Source organism: Tauraco erythrolophus, chromosome 1 (assembly GCF_009769465.1).
Source record: "Tauraco erythrolophus isolate bTauEry1 chromosome 1, bTauEry1.pri, whole genome shotgun sequence".
NCBI classification, from domain to species: domain Eukaryota; kingdom Metazoa; phylum Chordata; class Aves; order Musophagiformes; family Musophagidae; genus Tauraco; species Tauraco erythrolophus.
Genome location: NC_141465.1, coordinates 9,725,652 through 9,740,063, shown reverse-complemented (window position 1 = coordinate 9,740,063; position 14,412 = coordinate 9,725,652). Strand labels below are relative to the sequence as shown.

Genomic DNA, 14,412 nt, shown 5'->3' with positions numbered 1-14,412 from the left:
GAGCGAGCAGCTGTGTGGCATTTAGTTGCCAGCTGGGCTAAACCAAGACATCCAATAACACCTACTTTCTAATTTTTGCTTAAGGCTCAAAAAACTAGCTTGTATGAGGAAAGGAAACCTGCTGCCCTCCTAAATTGTGTTCAGAACATGGCTCGACAAGACATAAGGATAACGAACAAAACACAGCGTGTGTTTATACTGAAATCCCTTTGGCTGCTGGACCTCGTGGTGGATGAGGCATCTGCCCCGCCTCCCCCGTATCCAGTGTAACCATTCCAGCTGGCCTCAGATGGTGTTTCTCCTGACTTTGAGTGACCAGAAAATTGTCTTCCAGCATCACTCTCCTGACTGCAGGATGAGCTCTAACAGCTGCCTCCCAGCCTGTGCCTTTCCAATTGCTGTTACAGCAACTTTAACATTGATGCTGCAGAAAGGCTGATTACTTTTTGTGGTTTATCCTTATTCCTAGGGCAAAGCTAGGAGCATTTAAGCTTGCTGGCTGTTCTGTGAGCTGTAGGAAAATAACTGAAAGTGGGGGGGAATGGGATAATACTGTCCCCCAAAGTTCAGCTTCTATCTCAACATAAGCTGTAATATCAGAGCAGCTCTGAGATGAGACACAGTTGCTGCTCCCAGGAAAAGAACGCACTTGGAACGAATAAGGCCTGTGCAATACCCTTGAAATGGGGAGTGGTATGGAGGTACCGTGGCTCGTCCCTGTTATCAGGGATAAAGAGTGCCTGGTGAAGATAACCACATAGTTGCCATCAAGGAAGATGGATCGCAGCTGCTGCCTCAGCAGTGATGGTGAAATTGTGTCCTGAAACTGAACTTTGCTCATTATAATGTCATTATAATACCAAAACACACCTCCATCCCAAAAGCTACCCACCTCCGGGCTGCGCCCACCCCTCACTGAGCGTGTCCTCTGAAACTCGTTTAACCTGTGCCTTTAAATGGAAGTGAGGAGAATTTACACCAATCCTAACAAAGGTGTGTATGACTAGAGTCACTCAAGCTCCACCTGAAAGTAAAGAAACAGTATAAAATGGTGAAAGAGAAGGGGGATGTTGGGGAGAAGCCCCTCATCGAAATGTGTGGGATCAGTTGATGGGCTGGACCTCTCTTCTCCCCGCTCTAGGGACGCCTGTTGTGTGAGAGCTCTGTGTTAATGCGCGTTTACTTACCAACACCTTGCAGCTATCATCACTGATCAGTTCTGGTTTTACATTATTCCAAATCAAATCTGTTCTCGCAGTCAGTCCCTGTCACCAACTATCTTCCAATCTGTGTCCTGTCACGAGTATATGTAATAAACTTGCTATATATAAATATAAGTTTCCGGAAACTTCAAGAAATGACACAGAGGATATACAGGATTTGTGCCGGTGTCGCTGCCTGTGCTTCCTTGGGAAAGGGGCAGACTGGTCGAATTGGCAAAGGCTCGAGGCAGCCCCCCGTTCTGCCCTCTGTCGACATGATATTGTGTCTCAGCGTGGCAGTGAGCCCAGACAGGTGACTGGGCTAAGCGGGAAGTACGTAATTAAATAAAAACAGGTTTTAAAAGGCCGAGTGCTGAAGGAGTAACGTGGCCTACCATTCAACAAATGCCATTCGAGAGGGATGCAACTACTGATGAAACACCGGAAAGTGATGTGTGGGGAATCTTTCCCCCCTTAGCTTCCACTGGAGCCAGAACCACATTGTTCCTGGCTGTTACAGGAAGAGCTGTGAATTTCTAAAGCGGTGGAACAGTGTGTACATTTAATACGATAACATTCGGGAGCCGGTCTGGCTGCTGCTGCTGACAAGGCAGTGAGAACCTCGCACCTCTCAAGCAGTTCGTTACTGAGACCTGTTCTCATGCAGAACAGCTCCAGCTCCTGATGGTGAGAGGCCCCAGGTCACTTCGTTGCCCCCCTCAGGCACAGGGCTCTTGGGGAATATGCTCACAAGGCCAGTGTGACTTTGAAGGGACTTTTCAGAAAGTAAGAGTTTGTCTTGCACCCCTACGGAAGTTTTGTCCAGAGGGCCCTATTTCTTGTCTCAGGTCAAGTGCCCGGCCTTACAGATGGTAACACCAGTACTAACTTACTCAGTGCTTCTAGATGTGTAGCAGCCCAAGCTCTTCTTGAACAGGACTGTGTTAAACAAGCACCTGAGTAGCAAAAACTCAAGATACTTGCTAGTTCTGCAATTACTCTTTACACTACGCTGCTGTATTGGGCGCCCGTGATCCTGTACAGCGGAGGCTGGTGCATGTATGAACATGAAAGGCTGCCACAGCTGCGCTTCTTTCACAAAAGCAAGGGCAGAATGACAATTTTTACAACAAGCTGCTGAGCATCAGCCAACACTTCACATGCAACTACTATGTTTACAAATTATGGAAAGCTGGGGGAGAAAAGGAGAGATAATTATGGTTTTATTATGACTTGCATGACCTTAAATTAATATGCTTGCACTGCAAGGAAAACAAACACAGGTTCATAAGTCAGGTTTCAGCGGAGCTCTTGCTACAGAACCACAAATGTTTTATTTGTGCACCCGTCTCATCAAGAAACCCAATGCCAAGAACCAAATTTCGGAACTAAGTCACAAGGATCAGCACAGGTTTTTAAAATCTCACCGTATGCCACTGAATCAAAAAATACACACTCTAATCACTAGCTGGGGCAGCCGCTCCGCTCTCTCCCGCTCTCCCCAGCCTGAAGGGCAGCTGGCACGTACGTACCCACACCGCAAAAAGCGTGCACTGCAGAGTTTAAAGGTTTGCTTCGGTGACTAACTCTTGCTTGGACTCCCACCACTCCAGACTTTCAAATGGAAGTTCAGGAAGAGGAATTTCAGACGCTATATACAGAGCTCAAGTGTAACAGTTGATGTTTCATGCTTTTAATTCTATGGATAACTATGCACCAACCCAGGGGCAATGGCTCCACGTCACTAAACACAAGCAGCTTTCCTAAGCAAGCACGGCACAGTTTGTAAGATGCCAGTCTATCAAAATTAGAGAACAGTAGGAGATCCCTTCATAACTAAAACCAGAAGAAGGAAGGAAGGTGTTAATAGGGTGAAGTAAAAAGCAAATTGCTGATTATCCAATTTTTATGGTGTTCTAGTGTCTCTTGGCAGAGGAACCAGACAAATTACGGTGACTTTACAATGTAACCTTCCCTTCTGTAGCTTAAGGGCAGAGCTACTCAGCATTCCTCAATTCATAATTTTATAATGAATTAAAAAAACCCAAACCACCTCTTTTTGCAGAACACCTGCTAAGGCTACTAACTACACAGATAAAAAGCCTTCTTGAAATTCCGTTGCTTCTCCAGATTTATCTCCTTACCTTACGGCAGCCTAGAAAGTTCTAGTGACACCAGTGATTTCCAGTAGTTTAAAACCTCTGTGTGCCTCTTCATGAAGCTGAAGCCGCTGTTTTCCCAAAAGCTGACTTTCCCTCCCAGTCTCCTCATGCTGAAAGCTTTGCTGAAGCCAACCTCAGCACACGGAACCCAGCACGGCCGCCCAGTTGTGACAAGGAGGGGCTCTACCCATCTGGTAACCACAGAGTTCAAGTGCATCAGTCCTGAAGGCTGCTGTGGCTGCTGCCATGGTGGGTGGCGTTAGGACATGACGGTTGCTCTTGCCAAAGCTGGCCGAATACTGCAGTTAGGTCATCTGTGATGTGGGAGTTAAGCCTATGAAATTAAAATTGCATCTACCAGTTACCTCACAGACAGGCTGGTTGGGTGCTGCTTTCTGCTGACAAAATCTAGATTCTACGCATCTGGACAGCACATCTCCTATGCTTTGAAAGGAATGAAATTGTGAAAGGGGTTACATCAGCAGCACATGAACCACTTCCACCAGCAGCTGACCGCACTGTGTTGGTTTTTCACTATTTGAATACAGTTAGCACTAGATGAGTTTGGATCCATTCACAACCCAGCAGGCTCAAAAGCGGCCTGGCTGCATGGTGGCACGGAGGAGGTTACTGGATAACCACTCACTCACATCTTCACCTAATGTCTTGAACACTTTGCAAGCCGCTCAGGTGCCAAGTAAAGCTTTACTGCTAAGCAAGCATAAGCCTCCTGAGAAAAAACTGCACAAGTTACATGGATGGACATTTCAACCACTGATAGGAATACAGACCTTGCTATCCTAAGTAGCTAAAAGTCTCAGCATATATCCTGGAAGCACTTAAGATAGCTCAATCAGGTAGTTTACCAGGAGCTTTAGGATTCCTGAATATTCTTAGGAAAAGAACAAAAAAATAACAAACCCATCCCCAGACTACCTTCATGCAAAGCCAATGACTATTGTAACAAAAGCCTAGAACTTCAAGTGAGGTTCCAGCTAACATTTGCCTCGACAATACTTTTCATATCTGTTCTTTCTTGTAAGCATCAGCCAGTAAACACCAGCAGACACCCCTGTAGCTACAGGATCAAGCTTGTCAGGTGCTCAGTCCCAAGTGGATTTAGGCCATCCTGATCCATTTTTTCTGTGAAGTACTGAGAAGGAACAGAACTCATACATCGAGGATCTCTGCTCACCTTCAGCTAGAAGGTGAAGAGATCTAGAAGCTGCTGCAGTCCCTCCCAAGGTCTAGGATTTTAGAATTTCTTTATTGACCATGGGAGTAAGAGAAATGCAACTTCTGTTCTCTCACTTGCATGGAAGGTATTTCCTAGTGTGTCTGCTGTTCTGCCTAGCTACTTTCTAAAGGATTCTGAAGTACCAGGAAATTCTGTTGAAACGAATGCCTACTTCAGCCAAAGATGTGGAAGACACTGTTGGTGGCAGGTTAACTAAAAAAGAATAGGTCTCAAAATCATCCTCTTACTCTTTCTCAAAGTTCCCTTTTGCTTTTTCCTAATACAAGTGACTGAGACAGTATCAAGTAACTACCATGGAGCAAGATAAACTGGTTATTCGCTGTAAATTACCACTACCTTAAAGGGATTTATTTTGACAAACATAACCACATGTGATGAAAATAACCGAAAAGTAAATTCTTCATTTTGCCTTGCCTAGTTCCAGTCATGCCCAAATCCAGTTTTGGAAGTCCTGAAAGTCAGTTCTGAAAGTGTGTTTTCTTTTGTTTTAAATAAACCAGAGATTTCTGCTATGGAAAAAAAAAATAATGTATACATTTTTATGTTACGTTTATAACAAGGCTTTTAAAGAAAATAGTTACAGGTATTCAACTGCATCAGACTTCAAAAGAAAAAAAGATTACACATACAATACAAAAATACAAAAAAATATTTTTTAGAACTTACAAACTCAAAAGTCTAAGTGGTCAGAGCTTTCCTAAAATAAAAATAATAAAAAAAATACACTTCAAGATGCACTTTCCTTTCTGCACTTGCAGGTTCAACTTTAGCATGAAGAAAGGTTTTAGAGGAAAGACGAAAGCGATTAACGTATTGAATTCTAAAACCAGTTCCAGGCTGAAATTAATGTGGTAGTTGACACTATCAGGTATTTGAGTTTAAAAAGAACTTCATGTTTTGGTGGGGGGTGGTGCTGCTGTTGGTAACTTTTTGTTTAACCAGTTCTGCTAGTAAAATGTTTTAAAAATATGCAATCTGAATTAGACTGAAATGTAGACAATCTTCACTAGGTTTGAAATCCTACACCACTGTTCTGCAGTATGAAATCTAGGAAATTAAAACTGACCAGACTAATGTCATTGTTGACAATTAATGCAAAAGGCAGACGGAAGGAAAAGGTCGAGTTTTATTTCTGAAGCTGACACTTGTCAGAAGCATTAGGACTGCAAATACAGGATTCTTCTTTAACCCGATAGTGTCCACTGAGATCACAGGCATCAAGGCGGTTCGTTTTAAATGGCAAGACAGGGAAAGTGCATCTTAGGTTTTATCATACTTAAGCAGTGAGTTATCGATTTTTGGTGTGGCTTTTACTCCTTCTAGGCATAGTAAAGAAAAATATTTCAACCAAATGTGAAGCTTAAAGTACATTAGCTTGTCTTTTTGGTGGTGGCTTTTGTATACCACAAGGAAATGCTAACAAGCACTACTCAAGGCTAATGATTTAAGAGGAGCACACTGAAAATACTGATTCACCTTTGTGGTGAATGTTCTTTACAGACTGTATCTAATATACAGACAAGGCCCACTTCCTTAGGATGAAACAGGCCACAGATTACACATCCTACATTAAGTATTAAACAAAATTAGAGCTAAGTTACCAGAGCCACTCAGAGCAACATAATTCCTAGTTTGCAGAGAATTAACAAAAGGTGACTGCAGGGAGAAAAAAAAAATCCAGGTTCTTATTATTTCCTGCATAAGTTTATATTCAAATTAATAGTCCAGTAACACTTCTAGCACAAGACAATGCTCACTTTCTTTAGCAGTATTCCTAGGAGTCAACTGTTCCTCCTGTTATGAAGAGGGAGCCAGAAGTGAGAACGCAAAAGCATTCAATGTTAACCTGATTAAAGAGACAGTAACCTTTTTCATCCACCTTAATTAATCGCTGACAAAAAAAAAAAATCTTAAAAAGATACCACTCCAATTTCTTTATTATCTGTAACCTTTTGAAACTAATCACACAGAACTACAAAATTAGCAAATGCCTTGAAATCTGTATACAAAACATAAATTACCTCTAATTTCAAACTCAATTATTAGTGTACCACTCAAAATCTTAAAAAAGTGGCTCCAAAGATAGTCTTATACCATTCTTAAAAAAGGAAACTGTTCCTTTAATGTTACACCCTCCCCTCCCCCCAAACACCCAACTCTCAATCCACATCATTTAGTTATTTTCGTGGTCATGGACATTTCCAAGATGAGATTTTATATTTCGTTCCCATAGCTTCTGGTTGTCAGAAAAACCATGCTTTCCTTTGTTGAAGGAATTTGGTCCTGCCGAGGTTGGTGTATCCCTGTAAAAAAGTAAAGCAAGATCAGTTGAGAAAGTCAGTTCAACTACAGTAGTTTGTGCAACATGACACTGAAACCACCAATTTCAAGTCCAAGCTGCTGCCAGAAACTACCACACATTTCTTTCTTTCTGTTACATCAGGAGTCCTCACTATGAGCAACTGTAAGTTTGCCACAGAACTGATCTCTCTGTAGCACGTCAGGACAGAGCGATGAGGTGGGGCAGCAAAGCAGGTGGGAGTGGCAGTAACTGCTGCCAGCTGTGAAGAACTTGTGGCAAGGGCTACAAAATTGAGGATGCAAATTTGCTACTGGAGGAAAAAAAACACACTGAACTGTAGCAAGCCTCCAGGGGACTGACTTTGAAAGCAGTCTATTGTGATAAACATCTTTAAAATACATGTGCTCAAAGTTCATCCCTAACTTAAGCGAAGCCTCCTCTGAAAATATCCCTATTTATTTTAGGATTGGCCCAATACTCAAATTTGAGGCAAGCAGAAGAATTAAATATATTTGCTTTAAAAGTAATCAAGCTGTTCATCTCTCTGAAAGAGATGATTCTCATCTTCCCCTTGCACAGGAGTTTAAAAATCTGAGCAGGCTACCCTACTTCAGGGCAATTTATAAAATGGAGAACTAGAAAGACACAAAGTTTAGCAGCAAGCACCTACTCTCCCACCTACTACCCTTCCAAGAAGAAAGTGAGCTCCTATTTAATACAGAATCAATTTGCTCCTCAGAAAGAAGGCAGCAAGTAAGATTCAAAGCGCAAATGTGAGTGTACCACTTTTAAGATATAGCTGAAACATTAGAAAATAGCTATTTTAAGTGTTTTTTTTGTTCTAGAAAAAACCTTTTTGAACCTATTCTATCTTCCTATATTTCTAAACCACGTGCAAGATCTGACCTGTGCTCAAGAAAGTATTCTCACACACTCACCCCTCTCCAAACCATGGTTTAAAGCTGACTTACCTTCCAATGTTCTTCATGCGCATTTTGGCTTCTGGAGGCATTTCTTCTGGTTCACTCTAGAGAGAGAAAGGAGGTTAGAGTGTGGCTGGCTGCTGTCTTCCGCACATTGCAAATGCCTGACAAGATGTAGTATGGACTACAGCCCTACGGGAAAGCTAAGTGACTTGGCACAAAACAGAGGTTCTACAAGCTTATAGAAAGAAATACAAATTCCTTTGTCCACCTCTGTGTAAGACGGAACGGTAACACGACAATAAAACACCTAGCAAACTAGAAGAAGCACAACTTTTCTTTGCCTCCCCTTTATCAAGCCCACAGAAAGCAACCATTAATTCAAATTATGTTGTGCATCTCATTTTCAGGGAAAAGTTATCACTGCTTTAACGATTTCTTGAACCAACACAAAAGCTAAAAAGTTGTATGTTCTTAAACAGAAACACAAGAGATGTTTCTAGGCTGAAAATCCCTGATGTTTATGTAAAGAACCTTAAATGACCCATTCTCTCTACCTAACTCTAACCCACAACGGTACTTTTAAATTGTGTCGATCACTAGCTTGTTACTCACATCTTCATCTTCATTGAAAGCTGCTGCTACAGAAAGGGTTTTTGGAGCAAGGGTTGGAACCGGCTCTTTAGGCTTCTGAAAAAGACCAAATGCACAAGTCAGTCTACTACTCAAAAAAGCTATCCTTGGTATTTTAAATATTTTGGCAAAATGAAGTCAAACATCTTCACTGAAATGGGCAATGAGGGGTAAAAGTGGTTTTGTCTGAATCAAGCAGATAAAGGTTTCTCTCTAATGAAAAAAAGGAAATGGCTGCTGATTCGTGCGGGATACACTGAAAACCAAGCCGAGCCCTCTCATATTACAATTCCTCACAAGCAACTCTTAACTTTCTAGCAGGCTGCAGGGCTATGCAGCCACTAGTGCATGACATGAACAATTAAATCAGAACCTGAATAAGCTGTGGTATTCAAAATTTTACTGTGTCACTGTTTCCATTATTCTTTTGGAGAATTCTTATCCATCAATGTCAGGAAGAAGAACATGTTTATTTTCTTATCTTTAAGCCAGAAAGCTGTTACGTTGTTAAAAACAATACAACACTTTTTAACTACCATCAGTGTGCATCACACAGTCTGATTAAGATAAGGCTCCTTCAAAAAGTATTATTTTGATTTCCAGTAAACACCTGCCTCTATTTAAAGTGTAAGAAGCTATGAAACTCACAATTGTGACATGTAATGCAGCAGAGACATCAAAAGTAACTTCAAGACCACCAAGAAAGCACTGAGTCATCAGTAACAGTTTGCTCCTATAGTACTACCAATTATCTAAATCAATCATACACAGTGCTTCCTCCATTTTGACTTTATTGGTGATTATTTCACACACACTCATAGTTTCAAAGCTGATACTGCAGCAGAGTCCTTATGCAACTGCTTACAGCTATTCCTTGCCAATAGCATACAATGTATAAATATTGAGCCATTTTTTAAAGCCCCAGCTCCAAGGAGTTGGTAACATGCTAAGGGAGGAAAAATGACTAAAAAGAAACAGGGTAAGTTTCAGCACTGCCCAATCTGGTACACTGTCAGTCACCCACTAAATTCAGTGAGCCAGAAATCCTGAGTCAAATTTAATGCCACTGGAAGTATCTTTCTACACGAGAAACTGGAGCTTGCTAGTGGCTCAGAGAAGGCAGCTCTGCCAATTTTTCTGAAGTCTGAACTGACCTGATTGCATTTATACCCTAGAATGCTGCCAGCCCACATCTCTCTCCCATCTCAAAATAACAGAGCACTCTTTTCATCTCTTGCAGATCTGTAAACGCTGGCATTGCAGGTGCAAGCCTTTCATGATTACAGTTTGAATTTCATCCAGACAAGGATTTATCATGTATCCATAACAGTGGGACGTGGGACGTGTAAACGAACCATATTAAATAGAGAGGCAGCATCTGGCTTGTCCTTGCCCAAGCTAGTAGAGGACTACTTTGATAGTAAAAAGAACCATCAGATTCACATCTGAACAAGCACAAGGATACCTTGTCTTGGACAATAAAGGGGATCCAAATTCTTAGGAACCTACGTAACAAAGCACGTAGTATAAATGAATCCCACTGACCTTGCAAAAAGAACAGGCAGTCATTGAAAAATAAACTATAGATCCCCATGCTAAAATAAGATCTTTGGAGTGGAAGACGACCTATTAAGCCACCTAGGAGAGACTTGCAAGCCATCTAGGAGAGTACTTGCTTTCTTGTAGCTTTAAGCATCTTATGCAACAAAGCTTCCAGCACTCATTTCAAAGTAGCCTGAACAGTTTAACAAGTCTGCTCATTTTCCTCAGGAAATTATTCCAGACTTATCAAATCTCAATACAAAATTATTCTGTATGTTCAAAGATATACAGTCCATTTTGATCGAATCTTACGCTTCCTGAGACAACTGACCTAGTATTAATCACCTCGAAGTACTTACACGTGCATGACTAGCTGGCCTTCCGATGCTTTCTTAAACTTTATCCAAGTTACCCACATTTAACTCAAGGTTTTCCTTCCACATGGAAGCCTCCCCAAAGTACTTCCCCTTTGCCTCACTTTCCTTAAAATTAAAAGCCCTCAGACAACTTACATTTGCTCCTAGTTTGATGGATATTGCAGATGCCTTCTTTGTTGTCTGACTGCCTATGGAAAATCCAAACTTGGACACTTTGGCAGGAGCAGGCTTTGTGGTGAAGTCTTCAGCTTCTTCATTAGCTGCCCGTTTCTCTGCGCTGCGACTCGAACTTTCTCCTCCATTACTGGAAGAAACAGTCTTAGTTTTCACAGGTTTTTCTGCCTCTTCTTCAGGTCCTGGTGAAGTCGAAACAACTTACCAAGATGAGCTATTTTTACTGAGCAGATTGATGGGAGCAGCAACCTCAAAAAGCATTATACTTTGGGTGCAATATGTAAGGTGTGTTTAGTGACAGCAGTTTCCACTAATGTACATTTAGTGGACAGCAAAACACAAAGAAGAGAAGAAACTGCAAGCACTCCACTACTTGTAAAGAACTTCTTGTGTACGAGTCAGGAAAACAATCTTGAAGCACCATCTCTTTATTTAGTACGGAAGTCAAAGTTCACGTAGTAAATTAAATGTAGATCACTAAACCTTTTTAGGGTTTAAGTTGTCACAGATAAGCTTTCATAACTGGAATCCCACTTTCAAATCTAGAGTAGACAATCTAAGTTAAAATTAATTCTACTACATTTCTACAAAAACATGTCCATGCCAGTCTCTAGGCTTGTCTGGCACAACTCTAAAATCATGGAAGTGACCACAGTGAGGCCAGCTGTCTCAATCATGTTTCAAGTCACTGCTTGTCCGCATCTCATCTGTAATAAACCTGCCACGCTCTGCTTGAGGAAGGAATCAGGACTAGAAAAACATACACATAGGTATCATCTTTTCTGGTTTTGTATAAAGTCATGGAAAACATAGCAGCTGAACAATGATCCACAGAGAAAAAACACTCAAATCACAGTTTCATTTCTATACGCTCGGCTTCTTCAGCTACACCAAAGGACAAAGGTGTCCTTGGGAAACTCATACTGAACACAGTAAATGCTTCAGCAAAAATACACTTCTCTGCTGCTGCAATAAGCAAATCACTGCAGTAGCAGAAGGAAAAAAAAAAAAAAACACAAACCACACATTGGAGAATGGACAGGCAGGAAAGTGCTCATACTACCAGTCCAAGGAAAACTGGAGCTAGCACCAGTTCCTCATTATATCAAGTGGAGAGCAGGACCTTCTATGCTCAGCAAATTCAGACCATCAGGGAACAAAGCTCTTTGCAGTGCTTCCTAACAGCCAAAAGCTATTAAATAAGAGAGCAATCGGAGAGAAGCTAGTATGAACTGGGGGTCAACAAGATCGTAGGTCTGAGAAAAAAAAGGAAGCAAACAACACCAGGAGAAAGAAAAACTAGGGACACCATCTATACATATTTTTCTGCTATTTCCAAAATCATAAGCAGCAGAATATATACCCTTTCTACCCCACTCTTCTAGCTTATCAAGATAATAATTGATTGGAACAAAAATGGATTTATTATTCACCTTCAGAAACACAGTAGATCACAAAAAAAAAAATATTAGTAACTTTAATCAGTTTCACTCTATTAAAAAATGGTACTAATCTGCACCACTAGGTTTGACCTAGAAAGCATAGACACAAAAGTGACAAACAAAGGAGGAAAGAGAAACAAGCAAACTTTACACAAGTGACCTTGGGTACTGGTTGCTGTCTTGGCAGAGTTTTCCAAGCGTCAGTCTGCAAGGCCATGAGAAGCTCTCTACAGCTGGTCCGTAAGATCACATTAAACGGAAGATACAGCTACGAGCCCAGTCTAGGTACACTATAGACTGTAAGGTGAAGGAAGGGTAGGCAGCTGATTCATTTGCCTGAAAAGTGCTGGAATCGTGGGCCTAAAAGTCTTATTTTCCATAAGACACAAAATCCATAGCAGTCTAAATCTCAGGGCATACTGGACCAGTCCAGGTATCTAAGCTAATGCCAACTTGAAGTTTAATGCTAACTAACACTATAGCTTGCTTCTTTGACTGCAAATTCTAGAATATCACTAAGCACAAGATGAATCCTAACACAATCTACCCACATCTGTTTTCTCATCAAAATGTTAAATAGCTTCTCTCTCAAAATTAGCTCCTATCACCACTACATTCTGAATGTTACTTCTACTAGGCTCCACTTAGGACAAACTGTAGAGTGCTGAAAGAAATACCCTTACTTGCTGAAGGAGACATAAAGGGTATAGGACAATTAGGGTAGGTTGGGAGGGAGCCATCGTGCTGGTTTATTTCTGCAGGAAACAGTTACAGATGCAGACGTATGTTATCCATTAAGCAGGTCTCTCCCATGCCAATGCTTATACATTTTTCGAGACATTAAGGCTTCTTTATTATTTCCTAGAGATCTCAAGAAGGTCATACTTCACCAACAGAAAGCACCAGTACTATTGCAAAAACTAGTCTGATCAGTGCTCTTTTCATAAATCACAGCAATAAAAAGCTGTCCCACTTCACAGAAGAGTTTTTCCTCATGAGCATCAACAAGCTGTGTAAGTGGACAGCTTCCGCTAAGTGGTTTAAGCGACCAGACTGACAGTGCTAATTGCACAGTCTTTCAGGATCTCTTGCCCCTGGGAGCATGACCACTGGTGGTGGTGGGAACAAACCAGTCACAACTAAAGTAACTTTAAGGTCAATCCCACTGATCTCAGCAAAAGCTAAAGACTAAACTGCTTTCAAAATCACCAGGAACTAACTATCCTTCCTGAGGGCCAATGTACCATAACTCATTAAGACCATGTTTCAGCACATCAACAGTACATGAGATGGTATGGATAAGTGACATACTGATGCTGTCCAGTTACTGTATTACTAATTAAAAAAAAAAAAACACAACAAAACCCCAACCAATCAAAAAACTAAAAGAAAAAAAATATAGAATCGAGAGTGAAGGAACTGCCTAAAATCAGGTATTACTGTTCATGGTTTAGTGATTGTCAGAAATAATACTCACTGTTGAGGCTATCCTAATTGGTTTACAAGCTTGATTTAATCTTTCAACAGATCAAAGAAATGCCCTCTGCCTATAGATATACTTAAATAAAATTAAAATAAACCCAAAACTGAAAAAGGAAGCTTTTTCTTTGAAAAAACACTATTTTCTCAATTTTAAGTCAGGAGAAGAAAGAAGAAAAGAAACATACTATTAAAAACTTTAGCAGAATTGATAATAAGTAGTACAGAAGATGACAGGAATGTTCAACTCATAATGTAATATAAAACCAAACAGCAAACTTGCACATTGCTGCCAAGCAAAAAAACCAGGATGCTTAAAAAGGTACATAAGGAATATTCACTGTACCCATTCTTGAAAAGGTACCGCATCTGTTAAAAGCTAATCTTTAAGGCGTTTTCTTCAGCCTTGCCAGCAGCGACAGTCAAATTTCTCTCAGCACACGGCAGAACTATTCCGTGTATTTTTTAAAGAGAGAGAAATAACGCATTCACGTTGACAAGGAGAAGCGCCAAGACTTTTTAAAAAGCTCCTCTACGGCTGAGGCTAACCCTCAGGCGTGAGGACCGCGGGCCCAGACCTCGGCCCTCCCTCCAGCGCGGCCCCTCAGGCCGGGCCGCCCCCTCTCCCCGCAGGGCCGGGCTCCGCACGGGGCCGGGCCCGGCCCGGCCCGCCCGCCCGGCCGAGGCGGCACCCCCGGACCCCCCACCCCGCGGGACCGGTCGGGGCCCCCTGCCCACCCCGCAGCGACGCGGCGAGAGGCGCTACATGTTCACCTCCTCCGGGCTGGGGCCGCTTCGCCTTCTCCCCCTCAGCTCTGCCGTCCGCCATTTTCCCCCGCCTCCGCCTCCCGCGCCGCGCATGCGCGCTCCCCCGCCGCGGCGCTGCCACCCGCCCGCCGTCCCGCTACCATAGAGAAA

The 14,412-nt window shown here is 41.9% G+C and overlaps 1 protein-coding gene across 1 annotated transcript; it reads right to left on the bottom strand.

The window, feature by feature from the left end:
* Positions 1-4,997: 4,997 nt before the first annotated feature.
* On the bottom strand, positions 4,998-14,338 carry PCNP (PEST proteolytic signal containing nuclear protein). Its single transcript, XM_086617195.1, has 5 exons — positions 14,269-14,338; positions 10,535-10,755; positions 8,463-8,537; positions 7,896-7,951; positions 4,998-6,925 (listed from the first exon to the last, which is right to left on the bottom strand). The coding sequence occupies exons 1-5, from the start codon at positions 14,321-14,323 to the stop codon at positions 6,796-6,798; spliced, it is 537 nt and encodes a 178-aa protein (XP_086473321.1). The 5' UTR covers positions 14,324-14,338; the 3' UTR covers positions 4,998-6,795.
* Positions 14,339-14,412: the final 74 nt, after the last annotated feature.

Bases quoted from the DNA above. Each gene is read 5' to 3' on its own strand.
- PCNP (XM_086617195.1), bottom strand. From the start codon at position 14,323: ATGGCGGACGGCAGAGCTGAGGGGGAGAAGGCGAAGCGGCCCCAGCCC. The intron at 10,756-14,268 runs GTGAACATGTAG...CGACTTCACCAG, and splicing joins GCGGCCCCAGCCCGGAGGAG to GACCTGAAGAAGAGGCAGAA. The intron at 8,538-10,534 runs GTAAGTTGTCTG...GGTCTTTTTCAG, and splicing joins CCATCAAACTAGGAGCAAAT to AAGCCTAAAGAGCCGGTTCC.